Source organism: Hyperolius riggenbachi, chromosome 12 (assembly GCF_040937935.1).
Source record: "Hyperolius riggenbachi isolate aHypRig1 chromosome 12, aHypRig1.pri, whole genome shotgun sequence".
In the NCBI taxonomy this organism is placed as follows: Eukaryota; Metazoa; Chordata; class Amphibia; order Anura; family Hyperoliidae; genus Hyperolius; species Hyperolius riggenbachi.
The window spans coordinates 84,061,303-84,086,971 of record NC_090657.1 but is presented as its reverse complement, the minus strand read 5'-3'; the positions used below and the strand labels follow the sequence as shown (position 1 = coordinate 84,086,971).

The 25,669-nt window shown below is 44.2% G+C and overlaps 1 protein-coding gene across 1 annotated transcript in view; it reads right to left on the bottom strand.

Annotated features, from left to right (window-relative positions):
- RND2 (Rho family GTPase 2) overlaps positions 1 to 25,669 on the bottom strand; it is a 215,223-nt gene that overhangs the window by 10,443 nt on the left and 179,111 nt on the right. Inside the window, exon 4 of the mRNA XM_068264150.1 lies at positions 242 to 376. Coding sequence (XP_068120251.1) covers positions 242 to 376 — 135 coding nt within the window. The remainder of the gene's footprint in view (positions 1 to 241; positions 377 to 25,669) is intronic.

The following is a 25,669-nucleotide window of genomic DNA, read 5'->3' as shown; positions in this document are numbered from 1 at the left end:
TTTAACATTTATATAACCTGCTTCCTGTCATTCTCAGACAGAAATAGATACACAAGAGTTTTTCTAACTTTATTTTGCATGAACAAATAACAGCTTTTCCTAGCCATGGCCATTAGTGATATAAATGTTTATTTTATGACCATGTTATGTATCCATACCAGCATTTCTTCCTATGAGGCCGTGTACCTTTGCATATTTTACAGTCTTTTTGTTTTGTGTAAAAAGTACGTAGGAGACTTACCTGCTCATGTGTAACGGGAATAAGTCGCTGCTTGGACAGCTCTCGCAAGGTGTTCAGATCTGTCCTCATGTCAAGCTTACAGCCTACTAGAATGACCTTGGCACTTGGGCAGAACTCCTGAGTTTCTCCTTGCCACTGTGGAAACAAAACATTCAGCTCAGGAAACAATGCATGATTGGTGGGATGCCATAACTCAGGCCTCTGCACTGCGTGACTGACCTTGTCTGACAATGAATGAAAGTCACGCTACAGACCTGAAATGTTCCGACTGAAAAATAATCTACTGTCACTTTTTGTGACTTTATGCTGAGAGGAAATCTTTACTACTTAAAGAGGCACTGTAGTGACAGAGAATGTATTAAATTATTCAGGAAACCTACTTTTAGGCTGGTTTCACACCAGGGCGTTGCGTTTTAGGGGACGTTATGGTCGCATAACGTGCCCCTAACACAACGCCTGGTGCTCCCTGCTTTGGACGTCAGAGCGAGCCGCGTTGTGCAGCTCACTCTGGCGTCCGTGATGCAGTGATGCGTACTCTTGGGACGCATGCGGCATCACGTGGTCCCGCCGGCCAATCGCCGCACAGAGCGGCCGTTCCAAGAAGTAAACACTGCACGCCACTGAGTGCAGTGAATATTAATTAGCCATGTGCCTGGCCGCTCTCCGCTCCTCCCCAATGTTACTGAGCATGTGCAAGCAGTCTAACGAGCAGTACGTTGACTTATGGCGCAGCGTTACTGTGTAACGCAACGTGGGCACTGTGAACAGCCCATTGATTTTTCATTGTTGTGCGGTGGGCTGCGTTACAGGCTGCACTAACGTGCGCCTGTAACTTCCCACTGTGAAACCAGCCGTAATGGCAATGTTCTTCATATCAGCATCAGAAGCATCACCTATCAATATGCAGTATTGTTGTATACTCAATGCATCCCCGCCCTCCCAGTGCGGTTTAGCTTAGACCAATAAACTATGCTAAATTCCCCCTCCTCCCCCGAGCATTCTGGGAGAACGGGGATATTTTGTATTGGCTTCGGAACTATCAGTAAACATTCCATAGAGCTGCACCTGAAAAAAAGACTAAAGATGTTGCCGCCTTTGATACGTTTCAGAATGTAAATCAGGGAGAGGAAAGATTTAACAATTTATAAGTGAATACTGTAAAAAAGCATTGTGTTCACTAGTTTCTCTTTAAATGCACTGTAAAGGTTATATAAAACTAACTCCACTAAAAATGAATATACCATACTACTTATGCAATATTAAATATCTATTTTCAGTGGGGTTTCCTTCAACTTATATAATTTCACAAGCATCATGATGATCATAAAGGTACGTTGCAACCATCACCCTTAACACCTACTGCAGGTCTGATGAGACCAAACCTTCCTTACCCGACAATGCTTGCTTAACCACTTCCTGCCCTTATGATGTGAAAATAAGTCTCTGCACTCTCCTCCCTACAGAATCTAAAGGTGCGTACACACGCACAGCCAAAGGAAACGACGGGTCCGCCAGACCCTCCCGCTGGCTCTATGTGGCAGATATTGTGACAAACCCCTCACACAGTGTGATGTCAGCACCTAGGTTCTAACATCACACTGTGGGAGCCTTGCTGCTTTGTGGGTAGTAACAGCTGTTTTCAACTGCCAAAAAAGAAGCATCTCCTTCCACAGACATCACCTGCCAGCAAGGTGGTAAAAATGTGCTGAAAAGTAACCCCCTCAGCTCTAATGCAAGTCAATGGAGCAGAATGGATGGTGGAGCAGGTTTTGTTACTGGTAGTGGAGCATAAGGATCTTGCACTAGTGATCCTGCTCTTGCCAGCTGGCTCCCTGCTGTGTACGTTCCCCCCATCACCTTCAACATGGTGTGCAGCATGAGCTGCTCGTGGCTACCTGTGCCCCCTGGCTATGTGTCAGCAGTGCAATAATCGGGTGTTCTTCCTGAGTGGCAATCACTGTGTCTCATATCTATGACGCCATCTAGTGGCATCTTGATGAGACACAGCTGTATTGAAAGGGCGGAATAAAGTTTAGCGTCAATGAAACACATTTTTCTGTAGCTAAAATACATATATTTACATAGAGCTGTACATCAGTCCTGAAAGAGGGACAAATGTAGAAAGAGGGACAAATGTAGAAAGAGGGACAAATGTAGAAAGAGGGACAAATGTAGAAAGAGGGACAAATGTAGAAAGAGGGACAAATGTAGAAAGAGGGACAAATGTAGAAAGAGGGACGTGGCTCTTAAAGAGGGATACGTTGGGAGCTATGGCTTCATGCTAGCACAATACACAGGAAAACTGTGGAATGCGGCCAGAATCCAGATACATAATGGATTGAAGTTTCAATCCTGTACAGTTATTCTGAATTACTTATTTTACATAGTTAAAATTCAGCTGTTAGTTAGGGAGACACGGACACTCCAGCACAACATGCAGTAACCATGCTCAGCTCACACAGGTCTCCCCAGTGCCTGTGCAAGCAGATATTGAACCTAGTGCATCATTAATGAGCTGCAAATGACAACAGCGGCTGGGCCAGCCAGGGCTAGGTCACACCAGGGTGACAGAGAGCAGGAAGTCTTACAGCTTGGTACCTGCGATATCAGTGTACCGTCTGCCTCCTGTGCTCTCTGCACAGCATATTAATAAATGATAAGCTCAGCTCCTGAACCCCCTGAGTTCATTTTCTTCTTTAATGGAACACATTCTTTCCCCATGCTGAATGCTAAGTAGAAGGATTTTTCATATTTGCTGAGGAATGTTTGCTGCAAACACTTTTCAGCCTCACATAACAAATGAGGCAGCCGGTCCTGATGCGGGCTGAGAGAGATGTTGTGCAGTGACAATACAAAGACGCTGCCATAGCCTCTCTCGTTAATGCACAGTGGCTGTTGCTATAGATGCTCATACAGAAACCTGAAAATGTGTGCCCTTGTCTATAAACTGACCAACCCCACTTGATTATTTGGTCATACACGGTCCAAAGCAGGCTGTCTGCATGTTGGGTTGATGTGGCTCTGTAAAATGTAAAGCTATAGGCTTGCTATACACCAGCGGTTCTGGTTGATAGCCTGGCTACGGGGGCATAGAGATAATTTGCATATTCAGTAGTGGTGCATTGTGGGTAACCACAGATGTTCACTTAAAGAGAACCCGAGGTGTGTTTAAAGAATGTTATCTGCATACAGAGGCTGGATCTGCCTATACAGCCCAGCCTCTGTTGCTATCCCAAACCCCCCTAAGGTCCCCCTGCACTCTGCAAGCCCTCATAAATCACAGCCGTGCTGTGAGGCTGTGTTTACATCTGTAGTGTCAGTCTCAGCTGCTCCCCCGCCTCCTGCATAGCTCCGGTCCCTGCCCCCGCCCCTTCCCTCCAATCAGCAGGGAGGGAAGGGATGCAGGCGGGGACCGGAGTTCTGCAGGAGGCGGGGAGAGCAGCAGACTGACACTATAGAGATAAACACAGCCAGCTCTGACAAGCTGTTTGTCAGCAGCGTGGCTGTGATTTATGAGGGATTGCAGAGTGCAGGAGGACCTTAGGGGGGTTTGGGATAGCAACAGAGGCTGGGCTGTATAGGCAGATCCAGCCTCTGTATGCAGATAATATTCTTCAAACCCACCTCGGGTTCTCTTTAAAGTTGAATTATTGCAAGCACCTGTTTTAAGAAGGCAGATCACACCAAACATTTTTAGTAGGAGGGCTTTTCGGTCTCTTAGTCCCCTATACTTTCCTAGTGGTTTGGGTCACCCCGAGCTGCTTGGTTACTCTGTCATACACAGTGATAGTCAAAAATGACAGATACGGTTATATTGCACTAGTGAAGGGAATTGCACAGATAAATGGTCATATTGCACAGATAAATTACACAGGGGACTGTAGAGGCAATCACGAGAATGATCCATACAGATTGAGACAAGCCTTGCATGATTACACCTTCCTTCCTAGCCATTCAATATTCAATGGCTACTATAAGCTCTGCTATCAGAACATAAATCAGTCAAACTTCAGAAATGATTTAAAATCAGGGGTACTCATCCGGATTCCGGATACCCGGGTAACCCGGATATCCGACCATTTTTATGCTATCCGGATCAGATTCCGGATTTCTATAGAAATCCGGATAGCCATCTGCAGGTATTTGGCCGCACAACCCGGATATCCGCGGATATCCGGATCCGAAATACTGTAACTAAGGAGATGACGTCCTGGAGCCAATCAGAGGGCTCCCAGCAGAAGCCCTACCAACCAATCACAGAGGGGAACCCTGGCCAGCCCCACCTGACCCCATTGAGCCAATCAGAGGGCTCCTAGCCTAAGCCCTGGCATTCAATCACAGAAAGGAACACTGGCCAGCCCCCCTGTATAATAAGGAGGGCTGCCATGATGAGACAGATCGTCTTAGCTTGCTGAATGCTCACTGAGAAACATGCTCCAGTGCTGGTGGCCTAGCAGCAAGGGCTGTGTACACAGTTATAAACCTAAAGCTGTTCAGTGATTAACCCCTCCACTATCCCTACACTATTGTTAAATCGTTAATTAGCTTGATTGATGTAATTGTATAACAGTCAGGGCCTTTTTCCACTAGCCTGCGATTTGCGATTTGCTTCTGATCGCAAATCGCAAGGTACATTAAACTAATGGAAACTGCAGCAGCATTTTCCATTAGTGCGATCCGATTGCGATGCGATTTTGGTCAAAGCGCAATCGTCGTCCTGCCGCGTTTTGTATGCGATTGAGCTGGACTATAATGAATATAGTAGCTCAATCGCAATCGCATAGTGGAAATTTAAACGCGATCGCAATCGCGATCCCATTTCATAGTGGAAAAGAGCCCTAAGTGTGTGCTGCAGGCAGCTGCTATGTGTCTGTGTGTGTGCTTTGCACAGTCCAGGCCAGCTGCTGCCTGCTGGCCAGCTATTAGCCTTAGGTATTGGTTAGGGATTAAGGAATAGGATTACTGTGTTATTGTGTAGTTAGTACTGTAGTACAGCAGTCAGTGCTAGTAGTTGTTAGAGTAGTAGTACTACTGTGTTAGCTTTCTACAGAACTGCTGTGCTGTGAGCAGTGACAGTTAGTGTGCACTAGTGTCTTCTCCTCTGCTGTCTGACTGTCACTTGGCACGTGTCACTTGGCAAGTGCCACCTGACACGTGGCAAGTGCCACCTGACACGTGGCAAGTGCCAAAATGCCACGTCCAGCATGCTCCTGGCACACGTTACACCTGCTGCTACTGCAATGACCTGCTCCTGCTGCCTGTGCAGCTCCCACCGCCAGGGTGCCAAAAGCCACTGATACCACCTATATTTAACCCAAAACACAATTGCTGCGTAATTTTTTGGAGGTGTCTTGGTTGAAAACTGTGTCCAAAGTCCAACCGCACAACTGGGACATGACAATGTGGGCCTCAGGACCGCTGTCTGGAACCTAGGCCTAATGTTAATCGACAGCCATTTTTTTTTTTGGGGGGGGGGATTTTAAGTCCCCACATCATCAATTACTGTCCCCTTTAAAAAATAATCAGATCTGTGAGATTTTTACAGCCTATTGTGACAACAACGGGGGGGAAAAAAAAAAATCTATAGTGCATTTTACTCCAGGTGAAACATACTTTTAATTCATAAGCATACATGTGCATTTCCAAACTTACAATTGTTGGCAATAGTGATCCTTTAAGAGTATTCAGGATACATGCACCAGATATCGTGTGTGTGTGTGTGTGTGTGTGTGTGTGTGTGTGTGTGTGTGTGTGTGTGTGTGTGTGTGTGTGTGTGTGTGTGTGTGTGTGTGTGTGTGTGTGTGTGTGTGTGTGTGTGTGTGTGTTCCATTACATTTATCAGACCTACCATATACCATTCGATTTTCAAAGCAATCAACCTGATTTTCCCAACACATCGAATCAGATTTTTATTACAAAAAACAAAACGGAATAGTTTTGTTTTCTTTTAATCAAAAAAAAAAAATATTCTTTTCAATCTCTCCTCTTTTTGGTTGAACACCCCCCCCCCTTTCCCCGGAAAAATCAAACTATTTGATTGCACTATGTATGGGCACCTTTAGAAATAGCATTTGCATACGTCTGACTGCCATACATAATTAACAGTACCAACTGCATCAGCTAGGTGAAAGAAACCCCAAATCTATATGTATATATGCAATTTCTACATCCAGAAGGTAGGTATTTTAGAAGAGCTTCATGTTGATGCTTGCAGAAGGTCCAGGAGTATAAAAGACGACAGGTGGAAAAGCTGAATCAGAAGTCATAACAACGGAACAAGCTAGTATATGCCCTGTGCCTTTCCACAAGAAAGAACAGGTTGTAGGATGCCACGCCTCATTATGTTCTACTAACACTGTACTGCCCACGTGAAATTTCTGCGTGAACTTCTGCTTGTTTTTCTGTTGTGTATAATCTTTTGTCTAAGGCAGGGGTCCCCAAACGTTTTGGGTTGAGGGCCGGGTCAACATACTTCAGACTGCTGGGGGGCCGGAGTATACATAAAATGATATAGAAGGCTTTGCGGGCCAGACATACCCAGGTGAAGCATACCCAGGTGACAACCTGCAGTCCAATAGGACAACAGTGTCAACTGATGTGGAATTTGATTGGAAGCCAGCGAATTCCTGCTTTCTGGCTTCATTCTGCATGCAGACCACCAATAAAGATGTAGCTGACTGCATCTATAATACATTTTGTGTGTGTGTGTGTGTGTGTGTGTGTGGGGGGGGGGGGGGGTAAAAAAAGCCTCAGGGGCCACACTCGGCCCACGGGCCTTAGTTTGAGGACCACTGGTCTAAAGCTTTGATCCAGCTGGATTCACTATTTCTGAAACTCGGAGTAGATTTCAAGTTGCCCAATGTACTGACTGCGTTTCTCACACACGGTCACAACTGATGGGTTGGCCGCAATTGCACTGTTGCTGATCCCCACAGTAAAGTTTGTCTTCTTAGTGTACATAAAACCATCAAACTGCAAAGCTTTCTAAGTAAAGTCAACTGTGGACCTCTGTCATTTTATACGGTTATGTACAGACTAGGAACGTCATTCACTAAGTTTTCATGACCAGGATTGTACTATGATTGGTTTGTCGTTAGTAGGAAAGACTTTTCAGCCCTCACAATAATTTTGGGCCATATACATGGGTCTTGAAAAGATGATGTCCATGGACACAGAACATTTATATTGAGCTTTACTCCTGGCAGACTCAAAGCACCAGAGCTGCAGCCACTAGGACTTGCTCTATAGACAGTAGCAGTGTTAGGGAGTTTTGCCCAAGGTCTCCTCACTAAATAGATGCAGGCTTACTGAACAGAAGGGACGAGGTTTAAACCCAGGTCTCCTGTGTCAGAGGCAGAGCCCTTAACAAGTACGCTGTCCAGCCACAATTTTCTTCCTAGTACAAATGCAACTTTCAATCACACCCAAAAAACAAATTACTATTGGTTGTAATATAGAAAGCCACAACTGCTTGGAAGGAACTACAGGAGGCCAGGCCACAGCTACAATGCAGATGTGTTCGTTATGCCAGTCAAAAGTTCTAATATGGCATCGTTGCTGGAACAATGGAATTTTTTGAGTACTTGGCTGAATTATGAGAGGTGAGGTTTAATATGTGGGTGGCACTGCAGGAGAAAACTTGTAAGCAAATGCATCCTTCAGTTACAGCCCACCAACTTATTGTATTGCTAGGAGCAGGGGCGTAGCAATAGGGGTTGCAGAGGTAGCGACCGCATCAGGGCCCTTGGGCCAGAGGGGCCCCGAAGGGCCCTCCCTCAACTGCAGTATTAGCTCTCTATTGGTCCTGTGCTCATAATAATCACTTCTATAGATACTTTGAATAGTAGGGATCATTAACAAGCTGTTCCCCATCCCCTTCTTGCACTGTAGGTGCCATTGGCAGGTTTTGGTGTGCTGTATCAATTATTAAGTATAGAACGCTTGGGGGGGCCCATGTAAAACTTGCATCGGGGCCCACAGCCCCTTAGCTACGCCACTGGCTAGGAGGAGGCATAATGGTGCAGTGTGCGACAGGACAGCTTTGTATATATTAAAAGACTATTTCAGGTTGCAGGAATGTTTTATGAGCAATTTATCTGACAATACATGCAACTAAAGCAGCATCGACCAATTTCTTCCAGAGCCTGGAACATAAAGCTCTACAGCAATGGCAAGGATTCACTTAGTGAATCCCCAATATGGTACTGTGAGCAGGACCCACAATCATTTCCATATGACATACTTGTGAACCCACAACAGAGATTATATGCTCAGTCATTGGAAGTGGTAACTGTGTATTAATGGTTTCGAAATCCACAAAATGACATAACTTTGACCATACTTTTCAAGTTGGCTTTTCGTTTATCAGTGCTACTAGGATGACTGGAAGCAGCTCAGGGTAACAGGAAAGAATGTGATTTCCCATTCATAATCTGGCGACGTGAAGGACATGCCAAGGCATTCTGAAAGTTTATTATTGTAGTCCACCACACTGCAGGAGGTTGCATCTATTAAATGGCAAGAGGCTTCAGAATTAGGCGAATGCAGGATAAATATTTCAGGTCTGGCTGAAAATGGATTCATTTTATGACTGACAAAAATTCAGCAGACTTCAAGACATTTGGGGGCATCCAAGGCCGGGAAGTACATGACGTCATTCTAGCAATTTATCAACAGCTGGAAAACTGCAGCTTCTGCGGCTAGAATGGGGCTGATATGTTATGTTCAAAGAACAGTGAAAAACACAAGAAATCCATCAATTAAGGCTAGTAAATAAGAGGATATGTATCTGCAGCCATCAGACCACAATGAGAACTTTCTTTAAATACAGCAGGAGACATTGGCAGCACATCCAAACAGAGGCTGTACCCAAATTGACTACCTGCAATAGATGTGCAGAGCTCCACAATGTGGACTAAAATACACAACTTGCATTCAAAACAGGTACAGCAAAGGAGGACATTAGCTTCAGTATAAATAACGTGTACAAATTATTCCCTACTAGACTTCCCCACGGCGATGACGGGTCCTCTCGGGGAAGACTTACCACGATAAAAACATGTTTTTTTCCTAGTGCTGCTAATCATGAAATGGTATACACATTTCTTCAAACAGACATCAAACATATGACAGCGCTCATAGGCTGCAACTGAATTGTAGACCAACAGAGGCATGCAGAGCCCCACAGGGCTAAATACATGCCTTGAATGCAAATCAGATGCAAATCATGTACTAGTCCTAATCTATAATTTGAATGCAAATTGAAGAACATGGATGAGTTTTGTACAGCAGGAGATATTGGCAGCGCTTCCAAACAGAGGCTGCACCCGAATTGACTAACTGCAATAGATAGCTCCACAATGTGGACTAAAATACACGACTTGCATTCAAAACAGGTACAGTTTTTGGTGGGGAGCATCAGGGCTATGGAGCCGGAGTCGAGGAGTCATAATTTTTTGGGTGCCTGAAGTAGGAGTTGGCGGTTTCAAAAATTGAGGAGTCCGAGTCGGATTTTGTACCCACTCCATAGCCCGAGTCAAGGAGTCAAAGCAATTTTGGGTACCTGGAGTTCGAGTCGGTGGTTTCATAATTTGAGGAGGAGTCCAAGTCGGATAATTTTTGGGTACCTGGTGTCGGTGGTTTAATAAACTGGGGAGGAGGATTATTTTTGTACCTACTCCATAGCCTTAGCCTGGAGAATGCTTGTGGCTACAACCAGTATAAGTTTACTATCTTTTTAATTGTTTTGGCTAAATTCTGATACTACTTCAACCACAATGGGCTCCATTCACAAAACGTCTCATAACTAATAAAAATAACTTTTCAGCACATTTACAAGCAAAATAATCACTCGAAGTAAGTTGTTCCCAATTACCTTAATTTCAATATTGCTTTTTTTGCCTTAATTATACTATATAACTGCTCTTTGGGAGCTTAAAAATGTAACAAAGAGAAGGTGAAAACAGATGAAAAACCTTTATGAATAATGCCCAATTTATCGTTATAGTAGTTTGCATATAAAACGATATTTGTTTTGGAGCTATATGGCATTTTAGTGCTGTTGGTTTAATATAATGATTTCGTAGCCTGAACACCCAACACTAGTTCTGGCGTGCTATAGAAAGCATTAACACCAACAAAGCCATATACCTCTGCAGAGGCCTCAGAGAAGTGACATCTCTCTCCAAGTGCCTCATAGATGGATCAGCTGGACATCCGCTGTGTGACAAGCCCTCTGTTCACACTCCGAGACTCCGAGACTCTCTCTTGGCTGCTGTTGATTATAGAAGCATCAGATAAGGCTTTTTTTTCTAATCTCTCTATCAAAGTACTAGGGAAGAACAAAAAAAACAAATGCGCATCTATTCATCTGGATTCCCCGTAGAGAGCACAGCCTCCTGTCTGTGGGAACATGTCTGGTTTCAAATGTAAGTACAATTTACAACGGCGATGAAGGAAATTCTGCTGTAAGGCGACATGTCTTGCCTTCACGCATATACACACACTGCATAATGATTATTAGAAGAGACACACACACTGGAAGCCCATCATTCCCATGTTTAATGAAACACTGAGGTGTGAATTTCTCAGCATCATTATGTTGCTGCTGGAATACAATAAGGTATAAGCGTGCTTCCATTAGGCTGTCATCTATACAAATAGAAATAGAAAGGAGAGATTTGTCAACTGATGGCATTATCTCTCAGAAGTAATAGCTCTGATTCAATATAGGTTTCTCCTGAGTTTCTTCACAGGAGATGCTTTCTAAGCTAGGGCCTGATGCACTAAAGTTCAGTTAGGCCTCGTTCAGACTATACACGCTGCCGTGTGCATTTCAGCAGTTTGTATGGTGTGCGACACGCAAGAACGTCAGAAGTACATAGGGCAGCGCTTCTGACGTTCAGATCATATGTGCTGTCGCGTGCATTTTTCTTCCAAACGCAGTGCTGACCCAGTCACTGTAGTGAATGGGATCAGCAGCACACAGATGGCATGCAATTGTGCACGTTGCATCCTGATCGCACGCTCATTCCTAGTTGGCAATGTGAATGAGGCCTTAGACTATTATAATTGGAGTTTATTGTGGCCATTTTTGTACTAAAACCTTATTTATGCTTGATTTGCCATGCTAATGGGAGATTTAGCTGATGTGCAAGCTGGTGCGATAGGACGCTGATCGAGCACCTGAGCCTCCAGCCTCAGTTGCTGCAAAACAGACATGTATAGAAGAAAAAAAGGTTAATTTGTCATTTTATCATGTATGGAGTGTTTCCTCAAAAGTGGGCATGGTTATCAGAGGTGGCTAAAAGTATTTTCATTTCAATAGCCTCATCTTTTGCTTCCATTACATCCCCTCCATTATATTACACTAGACCTTAGGCCCGTTAAAATAACTGGCACTAGGCCTTGGCCGCTACGCTCCTCACAACCCCCTCCCCCCGCCTCTGCAACATCGCCCGCATGGTCACCTATGCATACACTCCTGCACAAAACATCGGCCGTCACGGTACTAATGCTGCAACGCACGCGCACACGCCCGCCCCTGTCCTCCTGTGCTGTCTAAAGTCCGCCCACGTACCGCACATGGACACAGGAGGACATTGGGACACAGGCAGATTATTATATAGGATACCCCAATTCCATAACTCTTGCTTTTTAATGTCACTATTAAAGTGTTCCCAGTCTATGGCATCTTCATATATAGTGGTCTCTAGTCAACTAGACTAGAGACCACTATATATGGAGATGCCATAGACTGGGAACACTTTAATAGTGACATTAAAAAGCAAGAGAGTTATGGAACTGGGGTATCCTATATAATAATCTGCCTGTGTCCCAATGCCCTCCTGTGTCCATGCGCTTAGGCCAGCGTGCATGCGCGGCACGTGGGCGGACTTTAGACAGCACAGGAGGACAGGGGCGGGCGTGTGCGTTGCAAGGCCAGCACCTATTCAGCAGGAGACCTTAGGTAAGTCTCCCAAACACTGCTACTGCCTATAGAGTGCGTCCTAGTGGCTGCAGCTCTGGCGCTTTGAGTACACCAGGAGAAAAGCGCGATATAAGTGTTTGTCTTTGTCTTTTTCTTCTGGAACAGCTGCATGAAATATGGAAATTGTTTAAATAATGGCATACTTCTTTATTCATCTTCACTAGAATAGAAAATCTTTGAGGGGAACTAAAGCTTTAAGGCCCAGGGTCCACTAGTGCAATTCAGAAATCACTTGAGACTTCCGAATCGCATAAATATCGCGATTTTCTCCAGGATTCCCAAAGCGATTGCGTCTTGGCCCTCATTGCCTTGTATAGTGATGGTTCCGGGTTCAATCACAAATTTGCTGCACTTTTGCAATTGCAACACTGCTGTGGAACCATTTCCATAGGGTCATGATTATGTCAAGCACATGTGCAGTGCACTACCGGCCACAGGCGCGCCCTGTAGGACTTGCCCAGCCCGGCCAGTGCCTGCGCAGTAAAGCCCGACTTCAGCGACCTGGAAAAGGATCCCATGGGGCTTTTAGGTAAGATATGGGGGCAGAGAGAAGGAGGGGAATCGGGGAGCATCAGGACAGTAGACCGTATATGCCTGCTCCCCCATTTCTCTAGCTTAATTCTGCTCTGGTGTCCTTTAATAGAGTGGAAACGGAAACCAATCCTGGGCTGCAGTATGTTTTGCTATTGTGTCATTTTTTCCCCCCTAGCTTCCTATTCTTGGTAATAGCAGTGTACTACTACAACAAAACAGGAGGCACTCAAAAGAATATACTGTATAATAGGTAGCTATAATGTAATCCTTCCCGTTGGAGAGGTTTAATGTATAGATAAATGCATTGCGGGTGTTTGCCGTTGTAAATGAAACACATTTAGCATAGTGGATGTTGCTTTATTACAAGAGCAGTTATCCAACTGCATTCAGCTGCTTAAATAATAATGGAACTGATATGTGCAGGCTTCTCTTGAGACCACATAACAAAACCCATATTGCGTAGAACACACAAACTTGTATCTGGGGAATTAATATAAATTTGAGCAGCATATTGTAGGAGAAAGTGAACCAAATGCTTATTCTGAAATGTATCTCCACGTTTCCTCAGAAATAAACATGCATAAAATGGTCATTCTTAACATATCTACACAGTTTTCCTGAGGAAAGTTGTTAGCGCTTTGAGTTTAGCAAAGAAAGGTCCATGCCCTGACGAGTCACTCCCGTGACGAAATGTGTATGGCGGAGCTAGTAAGCATGCGGTCTGTGATGATCTTTCTGGAGGTGAGGCGGATGTGGTGAATGGACCGTAAGAGGCAATTGTTCAATGCTTTTTTTTTTTTCAAATTTCAACACTGTATGTGTATTGTAGGTGGTGGTGTGTTATTAAACCTAACAGTTTTATGCTATGAAGAGTCTGTTTGTACTTTAGGATATTTGTTTATGGTGGCAATGGCTGCTGTTCATGTATTGTTTTTAAAGAAATCTGCGGGTAAACTGGCACTGTGGGGGTGGAGGGTCTAGTGGGTCCTGTCCTCGTTTCCGGTGACGGCACATCTCAGTGTTTGGAGTTGCACAAAAGGGTGTGTGTACTGTAATGTTACACCCCAGGTTTCCTCTCTCTGCGTATGTTTGTTTTTTAGGTGAGTAGACATAGTGGCGGATTGAAGCCATACCAAGTTTGAGCAAAGAAAGATGGACAAAATTCTGCTCCCTCAAACGACCCAGTACTATGTGTAAAAGGAAAGCTTACCTGCTTCATCGTGCAGGAATCAGTTTTCTACAAAAACAACTTCAGTCAATAAACATATTCCCCCAAGAGTAGCACAGGTGTTTTGAGACATGCATAACCTGAGGAGTATTTAGGAGAAAATCATAAACAGCGGAATATTCAAGGGTTTATAAAGTCTTAATATCAGACTGGAGAGGGAGGGCAACTGTCACCGCACCGCTGATATCTGATGGAGCCAGACAAATTCTGACAGGGATGCAAATTCTCAGTTCAGATTCACCATAAGGCCTGGAACCCACTTAGCAGCACTTTTCAGAGCGCTTGTGATTTAACCTCCTGAGCGATAATCCCGAGCTGAGCTCGGGGTATATCGCGCAGGAGGATTTCTCAGGCCCTAGTGGGCTGATTTGCATAATTTTTTTTTTGTTACACGCAGCTAGCACTTTGCTAGCTGCGTGTAACTTCTGATCGCCGCCGCTCGCCGCTGAACCGCGCCGCCGCGCCGCTCAGCCCCCCCTCCCCGACCCCTTGCGCAGCCTGGCCAATCAGTGCCAGGCAGCGCTGAGGGGTGGATCGGGACTCCCTCTGACGTCACGACGTCCAAGACGTCGGTAACGTCATCCCGCCCTGTCGCCATGGCGACCGGGGAAGCCCAGCAGGAAATCCCGTTCTGAACGTGATTTCCTGCTTACTCTGATCGCCGAAGCTACGGCTATCATGTAGTGAGCCCTGGGCTCGCTACATGATTTAAAAAATAAAAAATTTGAAAAAAATAGTGCTGCGCCACCTCCTGGGCGATATAATTGTATCGCCCAGAGGGTTAAAAAGCTCTTGCTAAAGTAATGCTATGTGTGTGATCTTACTAGAGGGATGTGATTTTTAAAAAAATCCACCATAGCATTACATTAGTAAGAGCTTTTCAAATCACAAGCACTTAGAAAAGCTCTGCTAGTGGGTCCCAGGCCTTAGGCTATGGTCACAGTCACTGCATACCTCCCAACTTTTTGAGATGAGAAAGAGGGACACTTGAGCCACGCCCCTGCCACACCCCTGACCCCGCCCCTTCCACAACCCTAGTCGCGCATATCATAAAGATTTCAGAAGAAAAATATGTTGTTTTATAATTCAAACCACACTGGTCCTTCCTATCCTGGTTCATTTTCCTTCCTATCCTGGTTTCATTTTAACATTCTAAAATTAGTAATAGATCAATTTAAAGGATGGGAATGAAGTTTAGAGTAAATCAAACATTTTTTAGTAGAGAAATATATATATTTACATAGAAAGAGGGACAAAGTCCTGAAAGAGGGACAAATGAGGAGGAAAGAGGGACAGAGGGACAGGGCTCCCAAAGAGGGACTGTCCCTCCGAAAAAGGGACAGTTGGGAGCTATGTCACTGCTGTTGTGCTCCCTGTAACAACGAGAATGCAATGCAACAGGTCAAGCAGCGCTGCATGTTAACTGTGCATTGTGTCGCATACAATGGAAAATGCTTCACTGTTAATGCACAAGCTTTGTGGTAACGCAATGCGTACAGTGCACTACAATAACGCACACCGGTATACCGCAACACCCGCAGCACTGTGAACTTCGTAAAGGAGCTACATTGCAGTGCAGCAAGCTCCATTACAAAACAGTGTTAGGCCTCTTGCACACTGCAAGCAATTCAGATTCAGATTCCGCTTTTTAATCTGTTTTTACTTCCAAATCAGATTCAGATTTGCAGTTTGCTCCTTGCACACTGCAAATCTGAATCTGAATCGGAGGTAAAATCTGATTAAAAAGCGGAATCTGAATCTGAATTGCTTGCAGTGTGCAAGAGGCCTCATGCAGCACCACAACACACTGCTGTGACGCAGCCGTAAATTGTAAAATGGCTACTCTTCCTTTGGGCAGAAAGGTAGCAGAAGAAAGCATGAGTGCTGACATGCTACTCTAGTTGCAATAACTGTAGCATCTTCAAGGCTTAGCTTCTGAAAATAAAGCTTCTCTTCTGTTGACACAAGGTCCATGGCCTTGAAATTTTGACAGAATGGATGGTGGAGAAAAATGGATTTGGTAAAGCCAGTAATGCTTTTCTATGGGCCGTCTCACAATCTATAATTGATGTGTCCGGAAATTATTTTTTAGGTGCCGGTTCACACCAATCCATTTTACTGATGTGTCCTTTTTGTCCACTGCTGTTCTACAGATGACAAGCTCAACAGGTGCAATTGCTGTAAGGCCATAAACCCACTAGGAGCGATTTCCTGAGCGCTTTGACGATTTGAAAACTCAAGTGGGATCACACTTGGGTGATGTAATTTTATAAAAATCCCCCATAGCATTGCATTAGCAAGAGCTTTTTCAAATCACTAGCACTTAAAGAGAATCTGAAGCCAGATTAAAAATGGCTTTTTAGCTTATATTCAGCAGGGGCATGTTTGCTCCTGCTAAAACGCTGCTATCCTGCGGCATAACGAGGGGTCTTTACTCCCCAAATCCCCTCCGTGGTGCCCGGGAGCGCTTCCGTGTGAGGCAGGGCTATGAGCTGCAGCCCTGCCTCACACGCGTCTGTCAGCCGCGGATCTCCGCCTCTCCCCCGCCCTTCTCAGTCTGCCTTCGCTGAGAGGGGCGGGGGAGAGGCGGAAATACCCGCTGACAGACGTGTGTGAGGCAGGGCTGCAGCTCCTAGCCCTGCCCCACACGGAAAAGCACAGGGGCAGCAAAATCCACGACCAAGGAAGTCGTGGATTTTGTAGGGGGGGATTTGGGGGTAAAGACCCCTCGTTATGCCGCGGGATAGCGGCGTTTTAGTAGGGGCAAACATGCCCCTGCTGAATATAAGCTAAAAAGCCATTTTTAATTAAATAGCCTTTTGGCCTTAATCCGGTTTTCTATGTGTTTTTGTGTGCATTTTTTTTTCAGTGGGTCACAGTCATTTGAATTTTACTACTTGGATTGCTGCACAAAAATGCATACTGTAGCGTATTTTAAAAAGGCTCCATATGTAAATGCATGTCACAAAAATATGAAATAAAAATGGTCAGAGGGACAAACCTGGATAACATCAGTGAAAAGTGAATTATTAATGACTGGCTAAATAATACAACCAGTTCAGCTTAATTGGAAAAGACCAGTCATACGTCAGCCCCCCCCCCCCCAACATAATTGGAATTTAAGTGGTTAAAAGTTGTAACCCAGTACACGACCTTATTATCTAATGAGAGCATTGACTTGTTAAAGCTTCATTCTACAGCTAATGAGGTTTCCTGCACCTTCTCCAATCCTCCGCTTTTCTAATACGATAATTGTTGCACCGCTTGCCTATATGGCACCTTCTGCTTGCTTTAATCCCATAAAACTCCGTATTCACAGTTGGCTGCATTAATAAATGACATAAACACACCTACGCACACATACTGACACACTCTACACACACTTCTCATCGGGCCAGCAAGGTTATTGACCACACAAGAGTGGCTATGGCACGGGCTGAAGTGGATGCTGAGGAAGAGAGATGCTGGATGAAGCTGTGTGAGTAGAATCACTTCTAAGACGTTATGCAGCTCAGATTTGTTGTCCATTCATTCAGCCACTGTGTTATTAGAGCTACTGTGAAATTACAAAGGGGGCTGGATACAGGTGGCTGAAACCAGCTGCTTATCAATATCTCCGAGCACGGCTTTAGCAAGCGGAAGGCACGTCAAATCACAACCTGCTGTGTAATGACAATCTGCACGTATTGTGGTTTAAAGAATGACATTTGTAGCCATGATGCGGAGACTTATAGCAGACGGTGTTCACTTCTTAAAGAAAGTCTGAAGCGACAGCCTCCTGCTCTCCTCACGGTCCCCACTTTCTACCACTGGATTGGTCGGAGATTGCACTCCGCCCCGGCCCGAGACTTTGGAAATCTTCAGGAGCCTGACTTCTCCCAAAGACTGGCTGTTCCATACTGCGCATGCGTGAGCACGCTGTCTTGTGCACTCATGCATGCGCAGTATGGAGCCTGCAGTCTTTGGGAGCACTCTGGTTCCCAAAGACTTCCGAAGCCTCCAGCGGTGGGGGATTTGAACCGGGGATCCAGCGCTGGAATGCAGGAGAACGGGAAAGCTCTATAGAACACTTCCTCCTCCTTAGGTACCGTATTTTTCGGGCCATAAGATGCACCCAGGTTTAGAGACAAAAAAACAGAGTAAAAAAATATAGTAAACCTGGTGCATCCATGGTGCAGGGGCGTCTTGCAAGTCTTCGCCCCTCAAGTTGTGATCAACTAATTGGACATGAAATCTGTACTTTTAAAATGCAAAATTAACATTTGTTGTGAGTGGATTGTTTGTTTATTGATTAAATTGCAGCATTAAAATCAACATTGGGTTCTCTTCTAGATCTTTATCAGCCACCCCCCAGATATACTGATGGATAATTAGAGTGACAACACAGCACAAACCAGCCTCTAAACACTTCTGAAGTGACCAACAGAAAGGATCATGCAACATAGGCAAGAAATATTGTACAGGTAGTCCCCGACTTACTAACGCCCGACTTACGAACGACCCACCGATACGAACGGCATGGATTCGGTGTTTCTATGGGATCAAGTCAAACATTTTTTTTTCAAATTGTAATTTTGAGAAAATAGATTTTTTAAAAATTCAAAGAAAAATGGCTTTTAAACTTGTATAGGCAGGTACAGGTGGCAGATGTGACACAGAGGGGGACACTGGAGGCACAGGGGGTTCAGAGAAGGTACAGAAGACAGAGATGGCACAATGTTCTGTCTTAAGAACAGATTAAGGTTAAGAACGAACCTACAGTCCCTATCTCGTTTGTTAAACGGGGACTACCTGTATGTCATAAAATTCTGTTCAACAGCTAATATCCATTTGATCTTTGTGAAACAAATGGAGATAAGAACTGCACACCAAGTTCATCACCTAAAGTGTGAGAGGATAGAAGAGTATATCTTTATTATCATTATTTAGGATTTATAGAGCACCAACATCTTCTGCAGTACAGAGTATATACTCTTGTCACTAACTGTCCCTCAAAGGGGCTCACAATCTAATCCTTACCATAGTCATAGTCTAATGTCCTACCATATTATTATTATGTATTTATATAGAACTGACATCTTCTGCAGCACTTTACAGATCACATAGTCATGTCACTGCCTGGCCTCAGAGGAGCTCACAATCTAATCCTTACCATAGTCCTATGTCTAGGTATGTATTGTGTAGTGCAAGTATTGTAGTCTAGTTCTAATTTAGGGGGAAGCCAGTTAACTTCTCTATACAAAACTTTGTGCAGCTAGTACCCTGGCTGGGATTTGAGCCAGAGACCCAATGTTGCAAGGCGAGAGTGCTATCCACTATGCCACCGTGCTGCCCATATCTTGCATTGCTGACTTATTTTCACTACATTGATACATTTTCAACCCACACATAAGATGCCTTCCATTTGTCTTAGCTTTCTGCTTGCCACGTTGTCAAGACGTACATCATTTTGCCCTGCTTTGTCTTCCCATTAATGTATAACTGAAGAATTAGATACTCTGTATTAGGCCATTATCTACCTAATGAATAAGCAGCAGGGGTGAGGAGAGGAAGATGATGGATGTACATCCAGAGCTTACTATCAATCTCAAACCTATAAGACTGCTAGGAATTTGCAGATTGCATAATTATTATTTTACCCATTAACTGAATATCACAATTGCAAACAGGAGAGCTGAATTTATTTTTACACATAGAAAGGCCTACCTCCAGTAATAGGACTGTGGAAATAACCGTCTTATTCAGTACATTATTCATAACTGTCTTTTTTTTCATAAGCCTTAAATGTGGAACACTGAAAGCTGTCCATAACATATATTTATACATATACAAATTAAGTTTGGAGCATAAATAAATGGGCACTGATATTACTGTGGTCCTTTCTGATTTGAGAATAGTTGAACAACAAAACATTCTTAGCCCTTGTTCAAACTACGAGCCCTTTTCCACTATCAGCATTTGCGATGATGAATAGCAAAAATGCAAATAGCTAGCGATTAAATCACATAGGCATCGCGGTAGGTATTTTCCACTAGTTTTACAAAAGCACAATTGCACCATGGAGCGGTTTTTTACCGACATTTTGCTATGCAATGTATTGCATAGCAAAATTGCAATCGCGGGAAAAAAATTAGGGACTTGCGCAATCACTAGTGTTTAGCGCTAGAGATTGCTAGTGGAAAAGGGCCCCCCTACAAGAGGTGTTTTTTTTTTTTTTTTTTTTTTTTTTTTTTTTTTTTAAAGCCAATGGGTACCAGTTTAAAAATAAAAAAGTCAGATACTCACCTAAGGAGAGGTAAGGCTCGGTCCTAATGAGCCTTCCCTCTCCTCTCCCAGTGCCCTCGGTGGTGCACTGGCTCCCCCGTTCGCGTCCGCCACCGCAGGGACTTCGGAGGTCTTCGGGAGCACTCGGGCTTCCGAAGATGGGCCGCTCCATACTACGCACGCGCGAGTGCGTCATAGAGGGCGCTCGCGCATGCGTACTATAGAGCGGTTCGTCCTCAGGAGCCCGAGTGCTCCCGAAAGCTCCCTTTGGTGGCGGAAGTGGCAGTATTTGACCGAACTGGTCGAATACTGCTACTCGGGATACTGCGCGGCACCGAGAGAGGAGAGGGAAGGCTCATTAGGACCGAGCCCTCCCTCTCCTTAGGTGGGTATCTGACTTTTTTATTTTTAAACTGGTACACATTCACTTTAAGAGCGTTGTGATTTTAAAAGCTCTTACTAACGGTATCCTATGTGTGTGTTCACACGGCAGCAATGTGATTTTGTAATAATCCCCCTTAGCCTTGCATTAGCAAGAGCTTTTCAAAATCACTAGTGCTTAACAAGCTCATGTAGTGAGAACAAGTACTTTTTTCCAGTAGGTCCAAAAGTGCACAGGCTTGTCTCAGATCAGTGCATAGTTGAGGTTGGTGATATGTCACAGAGGAATAAGTTATGTGATCATAAACGCCAGAGTTTTGATTTAAACATCTCCAGGGTGGGAGCTGTCTTGATTGGGTGTGGCAAGACGTTCCAAAGGGTAGAAGCAACATCGCAATTAAGTTGCTGTCTGCTTCCTCTGTCAATGATACTGCATGGAGAGTGTGAGTTACCACCTGGTCAGAGAGGGAGATAAACACCCGAATCTTTGCTTTAAATACCAAATGCTTTATTTTTTGTGAATTGCAATTTTACATTTGAGGTTTTGGCTGATCAAGTCGGTAATTTTGCTTTTCAGTGTAGTAATAGGTTTAGTGACTTGGCATTTGGCAAGGTGATGGGTAAAATCCGCTGTTTTTTGCATTACTGAATGTGGTAATGGTTTGTGAATTGTGGCTTATTGGTTTCTTTCTTGATATTGCTGTTTAGAATTCAATCTTAAGAGGAAGCTCTTAAACCGAACATAAAAATAGGAGACTCAGTTCTAGGTTATATTTATTTTTAGTAAAACATATACAATCAACCATATTAATATCATTTGGTAGTCTTCTTCCCTATGCTAATCCTTATAGGAGAGGGCCTTTAGAACATACTGCCACTAACATTCACTGTGCTAGGTCTTAACCTCCCTAGCGGTATGGACAGAAATGTCCGTTCAAAAAAACATGCTGTGAACAGTATAAACATGCATACACATCAATACTCTCCTGCACTGTATACTAGACCCTTGCTTGACACATTTTGGCAAGTTACAGGGAAAAAAAAGTTTTAAAAATAAATTTTATCACTGTTTGCACAGAAATCCTGGGGAAATTGAACGCTGGGAAGGTTAAAGGACAACTAACGAAATGTATGTTGAGGCTGCCATATATATTTCCTTTTAAATAATACCAGTTGCCCTGCTGATCTTTTTGGCTGCAGCAGTATCTGAATAATACCAGAAACAAGCATGCAGCTAATCCAGTCAGATCTGACAATGTCAGAAACACCTGAGCTGCTGCATGCTTGTTCAGGGTCTATGTCTAAAAGTATTAGAGACAAAGGATCAGCAGGATAGCCAGGCAACTAGTATTGCTTATAAGGAAACAAATATGGCAGCCTCTTTATCCTTCTCACTACAGCTGTCCTTTAAGGCTACACCAAGACGTTGCGTTTTAGGGGACGTTATAGTCGCATAACGTGCCCCTAACGCAACGCATGGTGGTTCGGGAGAGGAGGGTAGAGTGAGCCACGTTAGTCGGCTCTATCCGCATAAGGTCTCCCAGGGTGGCGCTGATTGGCCGGCGGGACCACGTGATGCGGAGCGAGACACTCTGCATCACGTGGTCCCCCCGGCCAATCAGCAGCCGCCAGTGCAATGCATATTAAGTAGCCATGTGCGCGGCTACTGTAGCGGCATCTCCCCGCCTCCTCTCCGCCCCTCACTGAGCATGTGCAAACAGTAACGCAGCTAAAGCCGCTAGAACGCACAGCATGCTGCACTTTCACTACAACGTGCAGCGTTACATGTAACGCAACGTGGGCAGTGTGAACAGCCCACTTGTGTTACATTGCTGTGCGTTGGGGGAGCGTTACAGGCTGCACTAGCGTGCGCCTGTAACGTCCCTGTGTGGAAGCAGCCTAAAAGGAGGGAAGAATGGTCGGGGCAGGTCAACTATTAGGAAAGAAAGCCTTGACAATCAACACCAATAGAAAAGGTAGCTCAGTAACGTGATTATGGGTTCACCAATAGAAATAGAAGAGCAAAAATCTAAATTAAACAAGTTCTTCTCTGAAGAGGATTATTAATTTACTGAGACAGGTATCTACATGGTAGAGAATATCATTGTTTTCAGTGGTTGAATAATTGCTTTATTTACACGTTATATCTATTGCTTTTGTGTTTGAAATTACATAGTGCATGCTATTAGTATTATATTTGCCTATTGAATCTGTATACCTTTGTGCAGAAGGGATGGCTAATTTGTTTGTGAATTATTGTTTGAATGAGATCTCATTTACGACAGCTATGTAGCAGCCTCTACATATAAAATTAGCTGCATGCTTCTCCAATTAGCACATATAAATTCCTCAAGCATTCCACACAATTGTACGTACAAACAAAGTCTTTAAAATAATAATGCAGGTTGAAAAAATTATTTACAATAAGATAATATCGGATGTATAAAAATATTTTTTAAAAGGCTATAATTTACAGAACTTAAATATTTTTATTTTTTTCGAAAAACAAGGCATGCAACTTCTGCTATTTTTTTTTTGTCTTAATTAACATGGCATGTCTTAAATAAATATTTCTAAAACAAAAAATATAACTTCTATTTGATAACGTTTGAGTTATAAAAATAAATACATTTCACTGTGTAAAATTTAAAGAGTAACTGTTAGGGCCCGTTTCCACTAGCGCGAATTCGCATGCAGACAACGCATGCGGATTCGCATAGGCAATACAAGTGGATGGGACTGTTTCCACTTGTCAGTTTTCATTTGCGTTTTTATGTGCAGGATTTTTCTGCACGGTAGACCCTGCAGAATTCGCCTGCGTGTGGAATGCAGGCGAATCGCAGGCAATGTATTTAATAGGGAAATCGCATGCGTTTTTTGCATGCATTTTTCCTGCGATTTCGCATTGAAAGTAATGTAAATTGACACAGGCAGTGACATGGTTAAAATCGCATATACCCTGCCTATGCGAAATCGCGGCAAAAAACGCATGCGGAATCGCATCCGCATGCGATTTTGTCAGCGGTGATATGCGGCGATTCCGCACCGCACTAGTGGAAACGGGCCCTTAGGCATAAAATACACAATCCAATCTCTATTGCAAGCTGATATATTAGTGGAAAGGCTGCTAACCAGGTAATTCAAAAGATTAAAAAAAAATTTCCCCTCGCAGATTTTCTCTCCCCGTGCCCCCAGGCTCTAAGAGAGTACACACGGCCGCAGAATAGAAGTGACAGGCATGCTGAATCAGCCTGATTGGCTGAAGCCTCTGTCACTCACTTCTCTCCTCTATGATTGGCCGCCTTGGTCTCCCCTTCTCTCTGGTGGTCCAGCCGCTGTTAGAGCGCAGGGAGGGGGGCCAGAGGCTATCTCCTTGTCACTGTCCTCTGCCCCCCTCCCCAGTGGCATGTGCGCGACACCCCTCCCCCCTCTTCCGCCGCTGCATTCTCTCTTCCCCGCACTGATCAATGGGGGAAGGATAAAGGCGGCGCACACAGACTCAAAGAATAATGGTTCCACGCGCTGAAGTGTCCTTCTATACTCTCTGCACTTCTGCCGGCGTAGTTACGTGACCGTCACGTGGAATGCATCGTGGGAGGCACCAGGGACGGACGAAGAAGACATCAGACAGGTAAGCTTGACCCACGCACAGGTTTACTGGGTGATATCCGGATAGCAACTATCCGGGTGTCTCCCGGATCCGGATTTGAGCAGCCCTATTCATTACCTGCCCCCCTCTCACAGTCTTCAGACACTCCCACTGAGGTCTATACTAGGAAGTGCCCCGTCTTATGTCATTGGATGGAGGAGGAAATAAAGGGAAAAGGATGAATATATTGTAGATAAAAAGACCCCCCCCCAGCATGCAACTGTTTGGCAATGCCAGTGCTCCTAAGGTATGTGATAATTCCAAACCATAACAGCAGAAAAAGTTTTGAAAGTTCTGAATGCAAGATTAGCATCTTTATCACTTAACTTGCAGACCCAAGCCCATTTAGAAATGGGCTCTAGGGTCTGTGTTTTTAGTCGCCGCCCACTGCATGTACTGCGCACGCACCCGCTGCACACCTGGCCGCGCACGCACCCGCCTCACCCCCGGCCACCCGCTCACACTCCCGCCTGGCTCCGTGTCCTTGTCCTCCTGTCTGTGCGAGGCTGGGTCTGTGCTGCGCACATACGCAGTAGCAAGAAGCACGGACCCAGCTACACAGAGAGAACTGTCCCTGCTGTACGCAGGGACAGTTGCCTATTATTATATAGGATACACTCAGACCAGTTGCTGTTGAAATTGTTTTTTATGGTGACAATCCCGCTTTAAGTATAGGAAAGTGGAAAATCACTCTGAAAAGCGCTAGATCAGAGTGATTTTCCAAGCGGTTTTGTTACAAAAGCTGTTCAGCTACAGCTCTACTTCAACAAAAAATAAACGCTACACCAAACCGCTCCAAAAATCGCTAGGCACGATTAGAAAATCGCTCTGCACATGCCTAGAATCGACTAGAAAAGTCACTTCAAAAAGCGCGGAGCGTTTGCGATTACACTAGCGCTTTGTGTGCACTGGTCCTTAGAGGGGGCACCACAAAACCTTGTCACAGAAAGCATTCTTTATATTATTCTTCTAGATAGCTGATAGCTACATGAAGGAAGGTACATGGGGGTAATTAGTTAACACCTAAAGAGATGCCCTTGATTAGTGTAATGATGTTTAGAAAAACAGTTGTGTGGTTCCATTAAAGTAGTAATTTAGCCAGTAATTATTTTAGATTTGTTCTTTATTGATTGTGTAGATTTCTAGATTCTCAAGATGATATTAAGCAAACAGGCAATCTAGCCTAAACATGCATGTTGTGAATTCGCTAAAGCATCTGTATACCCTCATAATTATAGAAAGCATTTATATTGTAGTTTTGGTTTGTTTGGGCCTCTGGTGTGTACATATTCAGGTGATAATTGCTGTATCCATCATGTCATAACTCGTTTATGCAATAATAAGATTTTCATTTCCCTATATAGCTAGTAACTGGTCCCTGGC